General features: G+C 37.0%; 1 protein-coding gene and 1 pseudogene across 4 annotated transcripts in view; both read left to right on the top strand.

The window, feature by feature from the left end:
* Nucleotides 1-22955, top strand: part of CWF19L2 (CWF19 like cell cycle control factor 2) — a 120444-nt gene that overhangs the window by 40552 nt on the left and 56937 nt on the right. For 2 of the 4 annotated variants that reach the window (XM_522171.8, XM_009424103.4), the window contains exon 10: nt 1038-1127. The exons of the other annotated variants lie outside the window; for them this stretch is intronic. In XM_522171.8, coding sequence (XP_522171.4) covers nt 1038-1127 — 90 coding nt within the window. The remainder of the gene's footprint in view (nt 1-1037; nt 1128-22955) is intronic. 4 annotated transcript variants of the gene reach the window in all.
* Nucleotides 12695-14027, top strand: LOC134807275 (SWI/SNF-related matrix-associated actin-dependent regulator of chromatin subfamily E member 1-like; annotated as a pseudogene).

Here is a 22955-nt window from a genome sequence, read left to right as displayed (position 1 = left end):
ATTTATCCATTCATCCATTCACTTATTGTCACATGCATATTAAAATAATATACAGTGAGATGTATATATTTAAGTGCACATGGCAGAATAGCACAGCCAGATATTCCACATCTTGATAGAATAGATTCAGTCATGGTCATATGTATGCACTCATCTCAAACCCAAATATAAGGGATCTTTAAGTAGTCTTATGTTTTGGTAAACTATTAGTACAATACTGTAGTAGAACAAATGGTAACCAAACAAGATATTTCTGTGTTATGTCTAATAAAGGGCATATCTTGCATATGCTGCTCTATCTCTTCGAATCTGATCCTTGGAAACACTGAACTTCCACTCGTCCTAGAAATTGGTAAGGGAAATAAACCAACAACAGTAACGATAGCAAGAAAGTAAAGTTTGAGCTTTGAAAGTACAGAGGAATTAGTTAAAATAGTGAAAGAGAGGTCATCTAGGTAAAAGGGTGAAATATGTGTTCTTGTGTTCAAGAAGAACACTGTGGTGGCGCTGCTGTTCTTTGCATGTCACATAAATCTACTTATTTAATGTATTACTTCATGGTTTATTGCTTTATATGGCAGTTGTTTTATATAAATTTCTATAAGTTTCCTAGAGTAAAAATGAAATATCTTCGGAATTTTCATCTAAATTATCAACAATAAAGAAGGTAACAGTTTAAATCTTGTGATAGCTTTTTTGTTACCAATAACCGAAGTTGAAAGTATTGAACTTTTATAATATTTAGTAATTATTAAAATGTCATTAAGGTTATGTATTTCCTTCATCTATCTCTTCCAAAATATATGTCCTTGTAATTATTTATCTTTGAAGCATGTCACAGGTATTCAAGAAGTTTGTAACTGAGATAAGTTCATTAAAAAGTAGTATACTAGGCTATGGGTTGGTAATTGAAATTAGATGATGGCTACATGAGTGTTGGTTATGCTGTTTTTCCTTCTGTTGTGTAAAGTTGAACATTTTGTCGTAAAGAATTAAACTACATATCGTACATATTTTACTTGTTTTTCTTTTTGAAGGAATTAGCTGAACAACTTAAAGTTCAACTTGAAAAGGCAAATAAATTCAAAGAAACTATAACACAGATACCAAAAAAATCTGGGGTAGAGGTAAGTAATAAAAGTTTGGAGAATGTAATTACCTTGTGTAACACTACCACCGGGCAGTGGTAATATTTTATTTTATTTTATTTTATTTTTTATTTTATTTTATCTATTTTTTTGAGATAGTGTCTTGCTCTGTCACCCAGGCTGCAGGGCAGTGGCATGATCTTGGCTCACTGCAACCTCTGCCTCCCACGTTCAAGCAATTCTTGTGCCTCAGCCTCCTGAGTAGCTGGTACTACAGGTGTGCGCCACCATGCCTGGCTAATTTTTGTATTTTTAGTAGAGATGGGTTTCACCATGTTGGCCAGGCTGGTCTCAAACTCCTGACTTCAAATGATCCACCCGCCTCGACCTCCAAAAGTGCTGAGATTACAGATGCGAGTTACTGTGCCCAGCTGGCAGTGGTAATATTTTAATGTGAGATGTGTCTGTATATGTGTCTGTGTGTTTATGTGTATGCATGCTTGTTTTAAAAAATTTAGTTTTCTATATATTCTCTTACATTCTATCAGTGTGCCCTGGTGGAAAAAAGCCTCGGGCTGAGACCAAGGAGTCTTGCTTTTATTCTGGACTGTGCTGCTTACTGATTGCTTCTGTATGAGTCAAACTGCTTCTTAACTGTCTCCTTCAGAATGAGAGACTTGAATTAGTTATTCATTTCATGTAAAACAAATTACTTTGGTCTATGATTAATTCATCTATCTGTTAGTGAACAAAACAAATAAAAACACCTACCTGCATGGAACTTTCATTTGGGTAGGGAGGGAAACAATAAATTATAAAAATGATAAGCAAATTAAAAAATAATACAGTGTATCAGAAAGTTACCCTATGGCAGGGTAGTGGCAATTTTGAGTGACAGGTGGGTTGGTGGCTTGGAATGCACAGGCCAATTCTGTTGAAAAAGTGTAAGGACTTTATGTAAGGACTTGTAGTTAGTGGAAGAGTGAATTTCTGTGTATTTGAGTGAAGAGCGCAGTAGTCATAGGGAACAGAGATTTAAAGGCCCAAAGATGGAAATATGTCTGATGTGTAGGAAGAATAGCAACGAGACCGGTGTTGCTGGAGTGGAATAAATGAGAGAGGGAAGTAGGAGATACAGGTTAGAGAGACTATAGGTGGCCAGATCATGTTAAGCTTTGAAAGTCATGGTAAGGAGGTGGGCTTTTTTTTCTGACTGAGGTGGTGAGAAACTATTACATGGTTTTAAGCAGAAAACATATTTTGACAGGACCATTCTGGATTCTCTATTAAGAATGGTTTGCAGAAGCTGAAGTAGAGGTGGGCTTTTGTAATAATGCAGATAAGAAATGATAGTGGCTTTGACCAAGACAGATAGTAGCTATGGAGATGGTTAGAAGTGATTGCATTTTGTATTTGTATAAATACTTTATGTATATATTTTGAAAGAAAAACTGACAGGATTTTTATGGTGGTTTAGGTGGGGGGTGGGTAATGGGCTAAAGAGAGGAGGCAAAGAGGACTCCAAGATTTTTAGCTTGAGCAGCTGAAAGAATAGCCATTAATTGAGTTGTGGAAGAAAGAGGAAGAATAGGTTTTGGGGCAAATCAGAGGTTCTGTTTTGGATATATTGAGAGTTTGGATGCCTGTTAGTGTGGAATAAGTGGAGATGTCAAGTAGGCAGTTGGATGGTTGGGAGTAGGGAGAAGATAGAATTGGGTAGTTGGGAAAAAGTCCTCTGTGCTGGAGATAGAAATTTGGGAGTTATTAACATGTAAGTGATATTTAAATCTATGATACTGCATAAAATAATCACACGCATAAATGTAGATAGAAGTTGAACAGCTGAGTTCAACTTCTGCATTACAGATTTAGATGTATATGAATAACTCTAGCTGGGTGTGGTGGTGTGCTCCTGTAGTCCCAGCTACTTGGGAGGCTGAGGTGGAGGAGTGTTTGAGGCCAGGAGGTCCAGGCTGCAGTGAGCCATGATTGCACCACTGTACTCCAGCCTAGATGACAGAGTGAGACCCTGTCTCTAAAAAAAGAATGAATAAATAAATAAAAACACTAAAAACAAAATCCTCCCCTTTCCCCCAAAATAACTCATGCAATTTTCACAGTATCCTTTGAGGTAGTCCATGTCATTATTACAGTTTTATAGATCAAGAAACTGAGGCACAGAGGGTTAAGTAACTTGTCCAGGTATACAACTGGTAAGTGCAGGGCAAGGATGTAAACCCACAAAAGTACTTGTTTTTACATGATACCTCTTTTTGATGCTGAAGGACAAAGTCAGCTGCTCTTTTGGAGAATCAGGTTTGGGATATAATGAAGTTTAAAACTGGTTTTAAAGGTCTGTTCTCAAAGATTAATTTACATAATTTACTGTCAGTGTGGGAGGAGATGAGAATGTCAACTTCCCTAGAATTTTCTTCAGGCTAACATCATTCATGACTTAGATAACATTATAAAGAGTGTGTTTATGAAAATGGCTGTTTACACTAAGTTGTGGTACCTAATATTTTTAAAAAGTTTCTTGCACAGATTAAAGAATGGAGAGTGAGAAATTACTAGTAGGATTAAAAAGTAGGGACTGGGACGATAGCTAGAACTAGGTGTACTGTGAAGTCTATCTTACACACTTTTGCCAAATTATTGTTTTCAGGTGTCCTTGTGGTTAACTAATTTTGTACTCTGAAACTTGAAGTGGTTTATTAGTGCTAACTGTTAGTACCAGATCTTCCTGCAGCATAGCCTTCCACAGTATGGCCCTGTTTTCCAGTCCTACCTCCAAGACTTACACATAACCAGTGTCTCTTTCACATTTACCTATGCTATTTATTATTTCTGCCAGACATCACCCTTCTTCATTATGGCCTTTTTCTAATCCTGTCATACAGTTGCAACATTTTCCATTTTTGAAACCTCAAAGACTTTTCTTTTTAAGATTTTATTTTTTAGAACAGTGCTACGTTCACAGCAAAATTGAGAGGAAGGTACACAGATTTCCCATATACTTCCTGCCCCTCCATAAGCACAGCCTCCCCCCTTATCAATAGCCCCTACCAGAGGAGTACATTTGTTACAATTGATGAACCTGCGTTGACACATTGTATCACCCAAAGTCTATAGTTTACATTAAGGTCCTCTCTTGGTATTGTACATTCTGTGGGTTTGAATAAATGTGTAATGACATGTATCCACCATTGTAGTATCATACAGAGTATTTTCACTGTACTAAATCCTCTGTGTTCCACCTGTTTATCCCTCCCTACCCCTTAACTCCTGGCAACCTCGGATCTTTTTAGTCTCCATAGTTTTGCCTTTTCCAGAATGTCATGTAATTGAAATCATACAGTATGTAGCATTTTCAGGTTGGCTTCTAATATGTATTTAAGATTCCTGTCTGTCTTTCCATGGTTTGATAGCTCACTTCTTTTTAGTGCTGAATAATATTTCATGGTCTGTAGGTGCCACATTTTACTTATTCATTCACCTATTGGAGGACATCTTGGTGCATCCAAGTTTTTGCAGTTATGAATAAAACTGCTATACACATCTGTGTGCAGTTTTTTGTGTGGACAGAAGTTTTCAACTCCTTTTGGTAGGCTGGGCGCACTGGCTCATGCCTGTAATCCCAGCACTTTGGGAGGCTGAGATGGGCAGATCGCTTGAGGTCAGGAGTTCGAGACTAGCCTGGCCAACATGGCAAAACCCTGTCTCTACTAAAAATACAAAAATTAGCTGAGCATGGTGGTTGGCACCTGTAATCCCAACTACTGGGGAGGCTGAGGCAGGAGAATTGCTTGAACCTGGGAGGCGGAGATTGCAGTGAGCTGAGATTGTGCCACTGCACTCCAGCCTGGGCGGCAGTGTGGGACTCCGTCTCAAAAAACAAAAAAACCCAAAAAACTCCTATGGGTAAATATCAAGGAATGCGGTTGCTGGATCGTGTGGTAAGAGTATGTTTGTCAGAAACCTCAAAGATTCTTAAAGTATTCTCTATGGCATGTATCTTTTCAAATTATATGTATGTGTACACTTGTTACCACCTTCTCATTTATACCTGTTTCTTTTCCTGGCACTTGTCACTTTTATTAAAGGTTCTAAAGCTGTGGCTGGACTTCAGGGGATTCCTGAATCAGGCACATTTTTTTCCCTTTGATTTGGTTGGTTGAAAAATTGTCTTTGTAAGAAAAATTTCTTTATATCAAATGCTGTTCATTTCAGACAACTGTAGTGACATGACTTTTCCACAGCCTGGTAGCACAAGCTTCATGGGAGCAGTGCTGAGTCCTCTAGAATGACTTCCATTCGATAGGACTAAGAGACCATTGTGCCATTTTGATCTTTTGACAATCCGTCTCTGCCTTTGTCCCTCTCTTTAAATATTAGGCCTAATGAAGAAAATAAAATAAGAATCATAAGTACTCTTCTATTTTACTTTTATTATCATATATTCTAGAATAGAAAAACCAGTGTTTTTGATAATCAGGTTTTTAAAATATCCGAAGGGGCATTAAATGTATGTGAGCATAGGAAGGAATACTTAATTTTAATTAGTATATTTATTAAATTTATTAGCTTAAATAACCTGCCCTTCCTTAAGCATTAAATGCTCTTGGTAAATTTAGCAAATCACTCAATTATTTTAAGAAATAATCAGACTAAAATTCTTTACCATTTTCATGGTTAGCTTAATTAAATTATAAAATTTTAAGCTGTTATTAGTTTTGTATAGCTTATTCACTTAAGGGTTTCAAATACGTTCAAAAGACAAACACACATTCTTAAAAAGTTATAATGAACAAGTCATTATAAATGAACGTGAGTGCCATTAAAAATGTGTTTCCTGTGTTAAAGTGAAATAAATTTTATATCAAAAAAGGTTGCAGAGCTATTACTATACTTTTACTTAAACACAATATAAAAGGTTAAGTTTGATTTATTTCTTAATCTCAGAGTTGCAAAGTTACTTAACCATCTAAGGGAAATTAACTGTTTTAGGCAGGTTAAGGTCCTTCCATAGCAGGAGAGATCTTTGTAGAATTAACAGAATAATGGGTCAGAAATTTGAGACTACTGTATGGGACCCTAACCAATAAGAATATACCTTGCTGTTTTATGATTGTGTGTGTGTGTGCGTGTACGCGCGCGTGTGCACGCACGCGCGCACACACACACCACACTCTTATAAAAGCATAGACCTAAGCCTGAGATTTTTGTGTTACTTCTTGTAGTCAAGCTTTGCTGACCCTACCAAATAAATTGACCATTTTCTTCTCATTTTTTGACTAAGGTTTGCTATGTCCCACCAGATTTTATTTCATACACCTCCTAAAGTGAAGTGCTTTTTCCATTATTCTGTGCAGTTGTTTAATGTAAAGTCAGTTTTCAAAGTATCTTAGGCAAGCAAAAGGAGCCACATAGAGAAACCTTGCTTGAAATGTTAGAGCTGGTTTGCGGCTTGGAACAGAAGGAAAACATTTGAAGCAGGTATTCTGTTAAATAACATTTCTCCTACGGTTTTGAGGATATGACTGAATAATTGACAGGCTATATCTCATCCCTTGTGCACATGACTCTGATATTACTCATTGTTTTTTAAATTTCTAGCTCCTCCTATCTTTGAGCAGTGGACTTCAGTACTCAGTAGATTAGTATTCGAAGTATCATACGAAGTGTTATTTCTGCTTGTTAGTCCCTTTTGGGAACTGTATAGCCCTTTGAGACTTCAAATAGAAAGGTTTTTTTTCCCCTAAGGATTCTTTGACCAGAAAGACATATTTTCATCTTCTCTGCAGAGAAGGTTCAAGCACACTTGCACATCTGGTTCAAGCTTTACTAAGTATATATATGTATAAAACAAATCTTTGCCAAAAATTCTGAAAGAATTCTCTACTGCAACTAAAGTAATTTATTCCATCAGATCCAGGGCCTTGATTACCTTTCAAAGTGGTTTTTTTTTAGAAATCAGAGTGGAATACAAAGTTGTTTACTACTATGGAGATTTGATGACGTTCTAGAGGAAAATCATGGAATACTTCTGATGGAAATTTTGCTCTTTGAGAGAAAAGAAAAACCCATGCATAGAACGCTTGAACAGGGAAGAATTCTTTCATTGCTTAGCTCGTTTGTTGGAAGTATTAAGTTACAGGAATAAGGTAAATCTCTTCATTCACATATCTATGAATACCATTTTGGCTTTAGTGAAAAACCATCAGCACTATTAATTATTAGTTTCCTTATCCCTCTTCTTTAGAGGGTGAACTGTTTAGTATTTAGGACAAGGGTTATTCTTTCAGTTCATATCTAGTACATAGAGTAATACTTGACATCTTGTAGATGACCAAGACATACTGAAATACTTGTTTTATGAATGTCTTTAATTTATTTTATTCTCTGTAGTATTTTATTGTAAATCTTAAAAATGATCCATGATCTTTCACATCATCTAGTCTGACCATCACACAAGTACAGCTTCTTTATTTTAACATTAAGCCCACCACATAGCTTCTCCATCTAACTCGTGCTTGAACACTGAGTGATGAGGTCTCACTGAGTTTTGGATATTGCTACTTTTATATCAGGAAAAATCCAATCCTAATTCTTTAATATGTTAGTCCTAATCTGCCCTTCCATAACTTGTGCCTGTTAATAATCCTTCAATGGAGTCACATTATGTATACATTTAATCTAAAGGAATTTAGCTTTGTACTTTATAAGAAAAGATAACGCAGGAAATTAAGCTCAACATTTGTAACAAAGAATGAAATAATGTTTGCCTAATGGTGTAGTAGCTTTAAAGTTTTGTCTACACTGCTGATAAAGAGGAGAAATGCATTTTGGTCCCTTTGCATGTACGTAGAGAGGGTTTATGGACATTCTCTTTAAAGAAATTGAGGAATTAACTAAGGGCCATAGAGAAACATTAATAAATAAACAGATAAATTCATCATTTTGTATATAAATCAGGTACTTGACTAGTTATTTGAAGTATTTCCAGTAGTAGTTTGACCATATTCAATTACTGCTTTAACACTGTCTTTTGGATCTGATTCTTGGGTGCATCGTTCACTGTGTTCACAAGTTCACTTGTCATTGGTGTGATTCCCAGAATATGTGAACTGTTAGACTGTGTCTTTTTTTTTTTTTTAATGTTTTAGCATCCCAATCCCTGCAGTTGATCCCCTAAGCACAGTACAACAGAAAAAAAGTTACAAGACTATAAAAAACTTGCTTGTGGTTTACTTTTAATATTTAAACAGTGAGGTTTGACCTTTACTCAATGAATACTTTGCAGTTCCTTCTTTGTAGAAGGCCTTTGCACTCTCAATTTTCTAGGTCAAATATTTTAAATCTAAAGTAAACATTATTGTAGCTTTGCATTTATTCTGTTTACCTTGCCATGTTACTGTAGGCACACTTTTCTTGAGGTATAGTCTTGCTTGACACAGAGTAGGTATGCAAAAATATTATTTCCTTTTAGTCATTTAGCTAGTTTTTTCCCCAGCCAAGTAAAAAAGGTCAATGGATGTACCTATTTTCTATACAGTTCAGCTTGTATTTTTTAACCCTCCTTAAAGTATCTGTCATTTCTGTCCTGTGCAGTTAGAAATACCATCTTAGGCATTACTAGAGGGCTTATTTCTTGAAATAGAGTATTACTATAGGAGCAAATATTTTAAGAAAAAATAAATTAAAGCAAATGGTGTATAAATACAAACTAGTATTAGCATACAGAATCTGTCTGTTCTCTAGTCTCATACCTCACATAAAATTCATCGTGAAATGGTGTCAATTTTACCTGCTAAATATTTCTTAGCCCTCCTCTTTGTTTTTTATATCTACCACACTAAGATGACCATCATCTCTTGTCTTGACCTCCTAAGTAGCTATTTTCCCTCCTGCCTCAGTGCCTTTACAGTCTTTCTTTGCCTAGAGTATTTTTCATGTAGTTACCTTCTGTATATCCTTGAGATCTTAATTCAGACATCATATACTCCTTATAAAAGCTTTCTTTCAGGAAAGAGAACATACAAATAAGATTAATTATATAAATATATAATTACAGTCCTTTGGCAGTCCTTCAAAGGAAAAGTATAGAAATATGGAGGTATTGAACAGGGCCTAGTGCAATCTGGTCATCCAGAGAATGTTCTGAGGCTATAGCCATTATTTTGGGATCCTGTTACCATTTTGTAACTTTGCCAAAGGAAAAGCTATTCTATTTATGACTACTATCTGTAAGCCTTATTTGTTTACCAGAAAAATAATCTTTAGCATGGTATTATCCTAGCTGGGAGTGTTGACCTGTAGGCTTCAGTCATGGAATAGGAAACACCCACTCATATGACTATAGGATGTATTTAATTCTCAATGCTTTCTGGGGTAGTTAAAAAAATTTTTTTATTGTGTTATGAACAGTATTTTCTCAGGTATAATTTGGAGAAATTGTAGAGTAGTTGTTTTGGATAGTTATGATTATATATTTATTAATGATCTAATTTTGGGATGAAGAATTATGTCATAGACTATCTCAAACTTTGAACAGGGCTCTGTAACAGATACTGAAGCCACAACTAATTGATTTCCTTAGAGAGGGAAGAATGACCCAGCAGCAGCCTCTCTCCTTCCTCAGTTTGCTTCTATTCCCTCAAATGCTCATTATTTTTTTCTCACTAACTCTACTATTAGCATTTAATTCCCTTTTCTGTTGTTAAATTTAGGGAAAAATGAAATATTACTGCATATGAAAAATATTGAGTCCTTATACTGTTCAGTAGCATTTGAGACTTAGGTTTTGTCTTGGAGGGATGAATTCATACATGTTCTGTTTCCAGAATTTTTTTTTTTGGTAGGGGGAAGGGTTAGATGGAGGGACGATGTCACATAATTATATATTTGCAGTTTAAAGGGAAAACATTTTAAGTGGAAAAAAAACAAACCCAAGGTAAGTTTTATCCTTGTACATGTTTTAAAATTAACCATATTGTAGAATGCATAACAGATTGTTGAAGATAGAAATCAAATTTGATGTGCTTTATAAAAACTGAAAATACAGTTTTCAATTTCATAGTGCATAAATATGCAGGTACCAAGAGGTTCTGACTAGAATAATTATAGTAGACAGTTGTTAATGAAGGTTGATGAGGAAGAGAAAAAATTAGTTGAGTGAAACTCCAGAATACTGAAAAAAAGGAAAGAAAAGAAAAACACTTGCTATATCACAGTGAATCATAGAAAAATCTTATAATATTTATTATGTTCTTGTCTACTCAAAAATAGTAAATAATCTGTGTGTCATTCTTTAACAGAAAATTAAGTTATAATTAATATAGCTATTATTTATTAATAATTAGTAATAATGTCTGTGGCATTAGCCAATAGTAACACAGAAGAGATAAGAGAGAACATAACAAAGAGTAGATACGATATACAAAGGATAGATTAAAAACTGAAATTACTAAAATAGAAAATAAAAAATAAATAGAAATGATTTTTTAAAAACCCAAGAGTTTATTCTTTGAAAAAAGTTAATAGCCTCTAAGAAGGCCAATCTAAAAAAAAAAAAAAAAGGAAAACACAATAGTATATTATAAAAGTGGGACAGTATGGACAGAATTGAGAATTTAAAAACATTTTTAAAAGGGCTGCATTGCGCCTGTATGATGCCTTCATGGAGTTAGAAAAAGATGTCTCCTTTGGGCAGATGCAGTCCTGTGAATGCTTTTATACAAATTAAATAGTAGCCTTGGGCTAGGACATACATCTCAGTTATCAGAGTGTAGCTTGGTGTTCAGTCCACCCACTGCCTTGGCCAGGTACTTGTGTGTAGGGAACAACTTGTGGACATAACTAGAGATAAAGTAGAAATTATTCAAAAGCCATGAAAATACTAAGAATAGTAAAAAGTGATTATGGAAATTTTAAAAGATAAAAGTTGAAACATGCTTTATGGCATTCAGTGATAACAAACTTGCAGGCTACCATCATGAACTCTGGAAGTTTGTAGACCACTGATAGGAAAATCTGATTTAGTAGGAGAGTTTTGCTTTATTTCCCAATGCTAGAAAAGGCTTTTAAACATTTACACTTTTTAATAGTAGCTTTGAATCAAAGCAGTGTGTGCTTTTTCCTTTTCTTTTTAATCAGCGTATTACATACAAGTAGTGCTAGGCCTGCTATACCAAATAATAACAATGTCGTGAGCTTTTTCCAGACTTTCTTCCAATCCTGGTGGAAGCCACTTTGGTTCTTAGTTGTTTCCTTTGCTTTACTTCTATATTTTTTAATTAAGTTATCTCTTGATCCAGTAAATAGATACTGTTAGGCCAAATAGTATAATTGCCTTTCTTTTATGTAAATAAATAAAATTTCTTAATTTGCATTATCTTCTTCTTCTTCTTTTTTTTTTTGGCTTGCTTCATATTCTTTGCTAGTTTTTCTCTTACTTCCAACATCTTGTTAAAATATATCCCAATTTAGTCGGCAAGGAAGGTCTGATTAAATTCCTTTGTACTGCAGTCTATGAACTGCCTCTTAGTAGAAAGCTGTGGCCGTCCTAGGGCTCATCTCATTTCTTTCCCTTCTTTTAGGGATTATACTCTTCTCGAGGTCAATGTCTAAAAGTGGTTGTTTCATGTATTTGTCCTGCTGTCTAGTTTTTTTAAACAGCAGCAGGTTATACTGTTTTTTTTGTTAGTTCATCATGGCCTGAAATGGAAGTCAAGCATAGATATTTTAACAAAATAAGAGTACCAGGTCCTATTCTCTTACCCTCATTGTTACCAACATGGATCTTGTGTAATACTATTAAGCAATTGCAAGTTTTAATCTTGCTTGTTATCAGGTAGTAGGAAAAATCAATAAAGTGATTTTGAATTAGTTTTATTAGCTAAATAATAATATAGAACCAAGATTGGCAGACTTTTCTGTAGAGACCAAATAGTAAATATTTTAGATTTTGTGTGCTGTACAATCTGTGCCACAACTATTCAACTGTTGTTGTATCATGAAGGCAGCCATAGATAACACATAAATGAATGAGCATGGTTGTGTTCCAATAAAACCTTATTTATGGTCACCAAAATTAGAATTGTGTAGAATTTTAATCTGTCATGAAATACTATTGTTTTGATTTCCCCCAGCCATTTAACAATATAAAGACCATCCTCAGCTTATGGGATGACTAAAAACAAGCACAAGACTGGAGTTGGCCTGTGGCCCATAGGTTGTTGACACTGATACAGATTCTTAAGCCTCATATTCTGTATTAATGTGATGGCAAATTGGGAACTTGCTCATTGTTTCTGAGCTCCTCAATATTTCTGTCTTGGTTACTCAAAGTGGCAAAACAGTGTGATTTGTATTGGCAGGCCTAAGGAACAGAAAGTAGAGAAGTGAGTAGAAGAGGAAAGTAGAGGGGAAAGTGGGTTAGCTTTGGGTGTATAATGAATCTGTCTGAGGCACCAGCTTGTTCATTTCATTTATCAAGCATTTATTGAGTACCCACTATTTGACACTGTGCTAGGTCCTATCAATACAAAACAGTATACAGCTTGGTCTTTGGTCTGGAAAGGTGGGGAAGACAGTTAAGTTTTAAGTATCTGCTGGGGTAAGCGTGGGACAAAGGGAAGCGAAGCCAGAGCTGCAGGTGCTTTTTCTGCCTGTGGAAAGACCATCTTATGCCCCACCTCCCACCCCAGCTCCTGCAACACAAATGCCCAGCACACCAAGGTTTGTGGGATACAGTCCATACAGTCATCTCGCCTACAACAACTAAAGGCTGGGAGGGAACCCGGGTGCCAACAGCCAGTTCATGGCATCCTCTGGTACTACGATTCCAAAACCCCCAAAGCCACCAGATAAGCTGCTGATGCCCTACATGAGGTACAGCTGAAAGGTCTGGGACCAAGTAAAGGCTTCCAACCCTGACCTAAAGTTGTGGGAGACTGGCAAGATTATTGGTGGCATGTGGCGAGATCTCACTGATGAAGAAAAACAAGAATATTTAAATGGATACGAAGCAGAAAGAGTACAATGAATTTATGAAGGTCTATCATAATTCCCCCGCATACCTTGCTTATGTAAATGCAAAAAATCATGCAGAAGCTGCTTTAGAGGAAGAAAGTCGACAGAGACAGTCTCACATGGAGAAAGGAGAACCATATATGAGCATTCAGCTCTGCTGAAGATCCAGATGATTATGATGATGGGTTTTTAGTGAAACCATCACCTCTTCAGTGAAATCCTTAGTGAGAGTGTGGTGCCAGACGTTCGGTCAGTTGTCGCAACAGCTAGAATGCAGGTCCTTAAACGACAGGTCCAGTCCTTAATGGTTCCTCAGTGAAAACTAGAAGCTGAACTTCTTCAAATACAGGAGGAGAAGAGGAAATTCCTAGAAAGCACAGATTCACTTAACAATGAACTTAAAAGGTTGTGCGGTCTGACAGTAGAAGTGGATATGGAGAAAGTTGCAGCTGAGATTGCACAGGCAGAGGAACAGACCGGCAAAAAGCAGGAGGAAAGGGAGAAGGAGGCGGCAGAGCAAGCCGAGTGCAGTCAGAGCAGCATCATTCCTGGGGAAGAACAAGCACCAAACAAAGGTGAGGAGAAGAAAGACGAGGAGAACATTCCAATGGAGACAGAGGAGACACACCTTGAAGAAACGACAGAGTCAACAGAATGGTGAAGAAGGCACGTCTACTACTGAGGACAAGGAGAATGGGCAGGAGGGGGTTGACAGTATGGCAGAGGAAGGAACCAGTGATAGTAACACTGGCTCAGAGAGCAACAGCACAACAGTGGAAGAGCCACCGACAGATCCCCTACCAGAAGATGAGAAAAAAGAATAAATGTTGCCATGTTTTATGTGTTCTAAATAGTTTTTTAAATGAAAAAAAAGTTTTTTGGTTTTTTAAAAAAATACCTGTTAGGGTAAATGAAAATTTAGAATGACTGGACTCTGAAGTGTCTTTTGCAGATAAATACAGTTTTTTTAATTTTAATTTTTTTTTATACCAGTGGTATTTGGTTACATGAGTAAGTTCTTTAGTGATGATTTGTGAGATTTTGTGCACCCATCACTCAAGCAGTATACACTGGACCATATTTGTAGTCTTTTATCCCTCACCCCCTTCACACTCTTTCCCCAAAGTCCCCAAAGTGCATTGTATCATTCTTATCCCTTTGCATCCTCTCACAGCTTAGCTCCTACATATCAGTGAAAATATATGATGTTTGGTTTTCCATTCCTGAGTTACATCACTTAGAATAATAGTCTCCAGTCTCATCCAGGTCATCGCAAATGCTATAAATTCATTCCTTTTTATGGCTGCATAGTATTCCATTATATATATATATATATATATATATATATATATATATATATATATATATATATATACCACAGTTTATTTATCCACTCGTTGATTGATGGGCATTTGGGTTGGTTCTCCGATTTTGCAATTGTGAATTGTGCTGCAATAAACATGCGTGTACAAGTATCTTTTTCAAATAATGACTTCTTTTCCTTTGGATAGATACCCAGTAGTGGGATTGCTGGATCAAATGGCAGTTCTACTTTTAGTTCTTTAAGGAATCTCCACACTGTTTTCCATAGTGGCTGTACTAGTTTACATTCCCACTAGCAGTGTAGAAGTGTTCCTTGTTCACTGCATCCACGCTGACATCTACTGTTTTTTGATTTTTTGATTATGCTCATTCTTTCAGGAGTAAGGTGGTATTGCATTGTGGATTTGATTTGTGTTCCCCTGATCATTAGTGATGTTGAGCATTTTTTCATATGTTTGTTGGCCATTTGTATATCTCCTTTTAAGAATTGTCTATTCATATCCTTAGCCCACTTTTTGATGAGTTTTTTTTTTTTTTCTTACTGATTTGTTTGAGTTCGTTGTAGATTCTGGATATTAGTCCTCTGTCAGGTGTATAGGTTGTGAAGATTTTCTCCCACTCTGTGGATTGTCTGTTTACTTTGCTGACTGTTCCTTTTGCTGTGCAAAAGCTCTTTAGTTTAATAGGTCCCAGCTATTTTTCTTTGTTTTTATTGCATTTACTTTTGGGTTCTTGGTCATGAAATGCTTTCCTAAGCCAATGTCTAGAAGGGTTTTTCCAGTGTTATCTTCTAGAATTTTTATAGTTTCAGGTCTTAGGTTTAAGTCCTTAATCTATCTTGAGTTGATTTTTGTATAAAGTGAGAGATGAGCATCCAGTTTCATTCTCCTACATGTGGCTAGCCAGCTATCCCAGCACCATTTGTTGAAAAGGGCGTCCTTTCCCCACTTTATGTTTTTGTTTGATTTGTCGAAGATCAGTTGGCTTTAAGTATTTGGGTTTATTTCTGGGTTCTCTATTCTGTTACATTGGTCCATATGCCTATTTTTATACCAGTACCATGCTGTTTTGGTGACTATGGCCTTATAGTATAGTTTGAAATCAGGTAGTGTGATGCTTCCAGATTTGTTCTTTTTCTTAGCCTTGCTTTGGCTATATGGGCCATTTTTTAGTTTCTATGAATTTTAGAATTGTTTTTTTCTAATTCTGTGAAGAATGATGGTGGTATTCTGATGGGGATTGCGTTGAATTTGTAGATTGCTTTTGGCAGTATGGTCATTTTCACAATATTGATTCTACTCACCCATGAGCAAGGGATGTGATTCTATTGTTTGTGTCGTCTGTGATTTCTTTCAGCAGTGTTTTGTAGTTTTCCTTGTAGAGGCCTTTTGACTCTTTTGTTAGGTATATTCCTAAGTATTTTATTTTTATTTTTGCAGCTATTGTAACAGGGGTTGAGTTCTTGATTTGATTCTCTGCTTGTTCACTGTTGGTGTGTAGAAGAGCTACTGATTTGTGTACATTAATCTTGTATCCAGAAACTTTGCTGAATTCTTTTATCAGTTCTAGAAGCTTTCTGGAGGAGTCCTTAGGGTTTTCAAGGTAAACAATCATATCGTCAGCAAACAGTGACAGTTTGACTTCCTCTTTACCAATTTGGATGCCCTTTGTTTCTTTCTCTTGTCTGATTGCTCTGGCTAGGGCTTCCAGTACTGTGTTGAAGAGGAGTGGTGAGAGTGAGCATCCTTGTCTTGCTCCAGTTCTCAGAGGGAATGCTTTCAACTTTTCACCATTCAGTATTATGTTGGCTGTGGGTTTGTCATAGATGGCCTTTATTACATTAAGGTATGTCCCTTGTATGTTGATTTTGCTGAGAGTTTTAATAATATAGGGATGCTGGATTTTGTCAAATGCTTTTTCTGCATCTATTGAGATGATCATGTGATTTTTGTTTTTAATTCTCTTTATGTGGTGTATCACATTTATTGACTTGTGTATGTTAAACCATCCCTACATCCCTGGTATAAAACCCACTTGATCATGGTGGATTATCTTTTTGATATGTCATTGGATTCGGTTAGCTAGTATTTTGTTAAGGATTTTAACATCTGTGTTCATCAAGGATATCAGTCTGTAGTTTTCTTTTTTGGTTATGTCCTTTCCTGGTTTTGGTATTAGGGTGATGCTGGCTTCACAGAATGAATTAGGGAGGGTTCCTTCTTTCTCTATCTTGTGAAATAGTGTCAAAAGGATTGGTACCAATTCTTCTTTGAATGTCTGGTAGAATTCATCTGTGAATCCTTCTGGTCCTGGACTTTTTTTTGTTGTTAATTTTTAAATTACCATTTCAGTCTCACTGCTTGTTATTGGTCTGTTCAGGGTGTCTAATTCTTCCTGATTTAAGCTAGGAGGGTTGTATTCTTCCAGGAATTTATCCATCTCTTCTAGGTTTTCTAGTTTATGTACATAAAAGTGTTCATAGTAGCTTTGAATGATCTTTTGTATTTCAGTGGTGTTAATTGTAATATCTCTTTTTTTGTTTCTTAGTAAGGTTATTTGGATTTTCTCTCTTCTTGGTTTATATTGCTAATAGTGTATCAATTTTATTTATCTTTTTGAAGAACCAGCTTTTTATTTCATTTATCTTTTGTGGTTGGTTGGTTTGTTTTTTTCAATTTCATTTAGTTCTGCTCTGATCTTGGTTATTTCATTTTTTCTGCTGGGTTTGGGTTTGGTTTGTTCTTTTTTCTCTGGTTCCTTGTGGTGTGACCTTAGAATGTCAGTTTGTGCACTTTCAGACTTTTGATATAGGCGTTTAGGGCTATGAACTTTTCTCTTAGCACTGCCTTTGCTGTATCCCAGAGGTTTTGATAGGTTGTGTCATTACCGTCTTTCAGTTCAAAGAATTTTTTAAATTTCCATCTTGATTTTGTTTTTGACCCAGTGCTCATTCAGGAGCAGGTTATTTAATTTCCCTATATTTGGATCGTTTTGAAGGTTCCTTTTGGAGTTGATTTCCAGTTTTATTCCACTGTGGTCTGAAAGAGTGCTTGATATAGTTTCAATTTTCTTAAATTTATCTAGGCTCATTTTATGGCCTATCAAATGGTCTGTCTTGGAGAAAGTTCCATGTGCTGTTGAATAGAATGTGTATTCCACAGTTGCTGGATGAAATGTCCTGTATATATCTGTTAAATCCATTTGTTCCAAGGTATAGTTTAAATTTGTTGTTTCTTTGTTGACTTTCTGTCTTGATGACCTATCTAGGGCTATCAGTGGAGTATTGAAGTCCCCCACTTTTACTTTTTTGCTATCTATCTAATTTCTTAGGTCTATTGTTTTATAAATTTGGGAGCACCAGTGTTAGGCACATATATGTTTAGGATTGTGATATTTTCCTGTTGGACAAGGCCTTTTACCATTATATACTGTCCCTCTTTGTCTCTTTTAACTGCCGTTGCTTTAAAGTTTGTTTTGTCTGATATAAGAATAGCTACTCCTCCTCACTTTTGGTGTCCATTTGTGTGAAATGCCTTTTTCCATCCCTTTATTTTAAGTTTATGTAAGTCCTTATGTGTTAGGTGAGTTTCCTGAAGGCAGCACATAGTTGGTTGGTGAGTTCTTATCCATTCTGTGATTCCGTATCTTTTAAGTGGAGCATTTAGGCCATTTACGTTCATTCGATGTTAGCATTGAAAGGTGAGGTACCGTTACTTTTCTTATGCTCTTTGTTGCCCGTGTACTTTTGTTTTTGTTTTTGCCTTTTAACTTGTATTTTTTGTTTTATAGGTCCTGTGTAATTTATGCTTTAAAGAGGTTCTGTTTTGGTGTAAAAGATTTGTTTCAAGATTTAGAGCTCCTTTTAGCAAAAGGAACCTTCAAAACCATGCAAAAGGTGGTGGTTTGGTAATGGCGAATTCTCTCAGTGTTTGTGTGTCTGAAAACGACTGTGTCTTTCCTTCATATATCATGCTTAGTTTTGCTGGATACAAAATTCTTGGCTGATAAATGTTTTGTTTGAGGAGGCTGAAGATAGGTCCCCAATCCCTTCTAGCTTGTAGGGTTTCCGCTGAGAAATCTGCTGTTGATCTGATGGGTTTTCCTTTATAGGTTACCTGGTGCTTCTGTCTCACAGCTCTTAAGATTCTTTCCTTCATCTTAACTTGGGATAACCTGATGACAGTGTGCCTAGGCAAAGATGTTTTTGTGATGAATTTCCCAGGTATTCTTTGTGCTTCTTGTATTTGGCTGTCTACGTCTCTCACAAGGCTGGGAAAGTTTTCCTTGATTATTCCACCAAATATGTTTTCCGGGCTTTTAGAATTCTCTTCTTCCTCAGGTATACCGATTATTCTTAGGTTTGGTTGATTTACATAATCCCAGACTTCTTGGAGCCTTTGTTCATATTTTCTTAGTTTTTTGTCTTGTCTTAGTTGGATTGGGTTAATTTGAAGACCTTGTCTTCAAGCTCTGGATTTCTTTTTTCTACTTGTTCAATTTTGTTGTTGAGACTTTCCACAGCATTTTGCATTTCTAAAAGTGTGTCCAAAGTTTCCTGAATTTTTAATTGTGTTTTCTTTAAGCTATCTATTTCCTTGAATATTTTTTCCTTCACGTCTTGTATCATTTTTCAGATTTTCTTGCATTGGGCTTTGCCTTTCTCTGGTCCCTCCCTGATTAGCTTAATAACTAATTTCCTGAATTCTTTTTCAGGTTAGAAATCAGGGATTTCTTCTTGGTTTGGATCCATTGCTGGCGAACTAGTGTGATTTTTGGGAGGCGTTGAAGAGCCTTGTTTTGTCATATCACCAGGGTTGGTTTTCTGGTTCCTTCTCATTTGGGTAGGCTGTGTCAAAGGGAAGGTCTAGGGCTGAAGGCTATTTGAAGGCTATTGTTTAGATTCTTTTGTCCCATGGGGTATTCCCTTGATGTAATAATCTCCGCCTTTTCCTATGGATGTGGCTTCCTGTGAACCCGACTGCAGTGTTTGTTGTCTGTCTTCTGGGTCTAGCCACCCAGCAAGTTTACCCGGCTATGGGCTGGTACGGGGGGTTTTTCACAGAGTCCTGTGATGTGAACTGTCTGTGGGTCTCTCAGCTGTGGATACCAGCTGCTTGTTCTGGTGGATGTGACAGAGGGTGCAGTGAACTCCGTGAGGGTTCTTAGCTTTGGTGGTTTAATTCTCCATTTTTGTGCTGGTTGGCCTCCTGCCAGGAGGTGGCACTTTCCAGAGAGCATCAGCTGTAGTAGGGTGGAGAGAGACTGGTGGTGGGTGAGGCCCTAGAACTCCCAAGGTTGTATGCCCTTTGTCTTCCACTACCAGAGTGGATTGGGAAGGATCATCAGGTGGGGGCGGGGCTAGGCCTGCCTGAGCTCAGACTCTCCGTGGGCGCGTCTTGCTGGGGCTGCTGTGGGGGATGGGATGAGATTCCCAGGTCACTAGAGTTGTGTTACCTATTATTAGGATTATGGCTGCCTCTGCTGAGTCATGCAGGTTGTCAGGGAAGTGGGGGAAAGCTGGCAGTCACAGGCCTCACCCAGCTCCCATGCAAACTGAAGGGCCAGTCTCACTCTCACTGTGCCCCCACCAACAGCGTGGAGTCTGTTTCCAGGCTGAGGGCAAGGTGGGCTTGAAAACATACCTGAGGATATCTGCCTTCCAGCTGCGAGAGAAAAGGGCTTTAGTTCTTACCCTGCCTGTGAAGTCTGTACGCAGGATTTGTGCCCTCCCTTGAGTTCTGGCCAGGAGGTTTCTCACCCTGTTCAAATTGTTACAAAGTTCAGCTAGATAATTCCTTTTCCCTGTGGAGTTTTACTCCCTTCTCCTCTGGCCACCCTCCTGTTGGATCCCTGTGGTGCCAGGCAGGAACGGGCTGTTTGGGGACCCAGCGAGATCCCAGGGCCTTTCTGCTCCTTCCTCTACCCCTGTATTTCGCTTGGCCCCCTAACTTGACTCAACTCCAAGTAAAGTCGAAAACTTCTGCAAACAGACCTTCAGCTTCTCCAGTGGGGGGGGTATGTTCGGGAGGAAGTGTGTTCCCACTTCCACAGTTGGGGGACTCACAGTATTTGGGGTGTCTCCTGGGTCCTGCAGGAGTAGCAGTCTGCTTCCTTCAGAGAGGGTCTGTGGGTCCTCTCGGGATTGCTGGTTTGTTCTTGCAGTCAATCTGGAGCTAAAATCCACAATGCAAGCCCCTGCATGCTGCTCTGTCCAGAGCTACAATCTAGTCTTGCCTTGTGTCTGCCACGGTCTCTTGAATCCTCAATTTTTATTACTATAAAAATGATATGCACTTGTGGGAGAAATTTATTATCTCACAAATATTATAGATACCAACAGGGAAGGTTTATTCTGGTTATGTTAGCAAACTGATTTTGTAGCTTTATATAAAGTGTTTTGTTTTCTCCTTTCTTCCTTTAAAATAAGAATCCATGATTTTTGTCAGCCGGAAGGTTCTTTTATGGATTAATGAGTAAATGATCCCAGAGCATTTTGGGATTTGTTAATTAAAGTGTCCTTATAAAATGCTTTAACAAATTATCAGTTTTGATGTTTTTAAAATAAAAAGTCCTCCAGAGCAAACTGTAATTGTTGGGGATAATTTAAAAACCTGGAGCATTTGGCATTCTTCTGAAAATGGAAAGAGTTTATAAATGCTTTTTAGTTATATCAAGAAGTGTTTCTGGTTTCTTTTGAGATAAATTACAAAATTACATGGATAATGAAAATATTTTTGCATATTTTCTGTGTAGAGTGAACTTCTCATTTCTGTCTCGTATTTTAATGCCATGTAGATGGTTAGATGCACTCTGTCTTGCGTACCCAAAATGGAGCAACTTGGGGTCTTATGTATTGGCAGTCCTAAGGAACAGAAAGTTGGCAAAGGGAGGAAAGAGCTCACTGAAGGGGAAAGTGGGTTAGTTTTGGGATACAATTAATCTGTCTGAGGCGCCAGCTTGTTAATAACATTTATCAAGCATTTATTGAATTCCCATTATTGTTTGACACTGTGACAGGTCCTATAGGTACCAGTAGTGTATAGCTTAGTCTTTGTCCTGCAAAAAGAGATAAATATAGACAAATAGTTACTGAAAATATTACAGTCTAGTAACATACATGTGCCAAAAATTATTGGGAACAGAGCATTGGCTGTGACTAAATCCTCAATTTCCTAGTTGAGCAAGAAGGGATAATTGTTCCATGCAGAAGAAATAAAATTTACAGTACGTTTACAAAAATTACAAGGAACTAGAAAAATCTAGGGCCAGAATTTGAAGGCTTTGTATACTGTGTGAAAATGCTTTACCTTTATTTCACTATTTAGACTATGGTGTAGGATCAGGGTTGTTTATATATATTTTAAAATTTTACAGACCATGATGGATTAATAGTTTTATAAAATACAATAAAAAATAATCATAGAAAAATGAAATAAAGATAAATGAAATAAAGTCCCAAGTTTTTATTTAGGTTGAACCAACATAAAGTGATTCTTGTATTTGTCTGTTTTCATGCTGCTGATAAAGACATACCCGAGACTGGGCAATTTACAAAAGAAAGAGGTTTAATTGGACTTACAGTTCCACATGGCTGGGGAGGCCTCACAGTCATGGCTGAAGGCAAGGAGGAGCAAGTCACATCTTACGTGGATGGCAGCAGGGAAAGAGAGAGCTTGTGTGGAGAAATTCCCGTTTTTAAAACCGTCAGATCTCATGAGATCCATTCACTATCACGAGAACAGCACAGGAAAGACCTGCCCCCATGATTCAGTCATCTCCCACCGGGTCCCTCCTACAACACGTGGAAATTATGGGAGCTACAAGATGAGATTTGGGTGGGGACATGGAGGCAAACCATATCAATTCTATACAATTGCTATAAAACACTCAGTTTCTATACTTACCTCATCATGGATTAGTAACAAATATTTAATGTCTAGTAATTCTTGGACTTGTGATGGTCTGTGGGCCATACTTGCAGTGGTATTGATGTTCTGGTGATAAATGGTCCCTGCAGATTTTTAAGCAAAGAATAGCATGATTATATTTGTTTTTAACACAGTGAATTTTTTTTGCAATATGGGTGATGATTAGGTTTCAGGCTGAAGGGCTGGAAACCAAGGAACCCTGGAATCATCAGCATTTGAGGGGTAGCTGGAAATGAAGGAGAAAGTGAAGGTGACTTTGTTTATATTAATAATTCATGTGGGGAGTAGTTTCCCCACTAGGCCATAAGCTTATACAAGGCAGGTGTTAGATTTCTTTTAACTCCTAAGATTAAATAGATATTTCAGAAATATTTGATGAATGAATGAATAATGAATGAATGTGTCAGAGAGGTAAAGGCAGAACCAGGAGAGAGTAGAGTGTTTAAAACTGAAATAAGAAGAATTTCAGGCTAGAGAATGTAATAAATAGAACCAAATGCTTTCAAATCAGGGAAGATGACAATTTAATAATTATGTATTGGACTTAGTAATTTGAAAGTCCTTAGGGAGACCAGCTTTATCA

The sequence above is a fragment of the Pan troglodytes genome, chromosome 9 (genome assembly GCF_028858775.2).
Source record: "Pan troglodytes isolate AG18354 chromosome 9, NHGRI_mPanTro3-v2.0_pri, whole genome shotgun sequence".
NCBI lineage: Eukaryota > Metazoa > Chordata > Mammalia > Primates > Hominidae > Pan > Pan troglodytes.
This window is presented reverse-complemented; position numbering and strand designations above follow the sequence as displayed.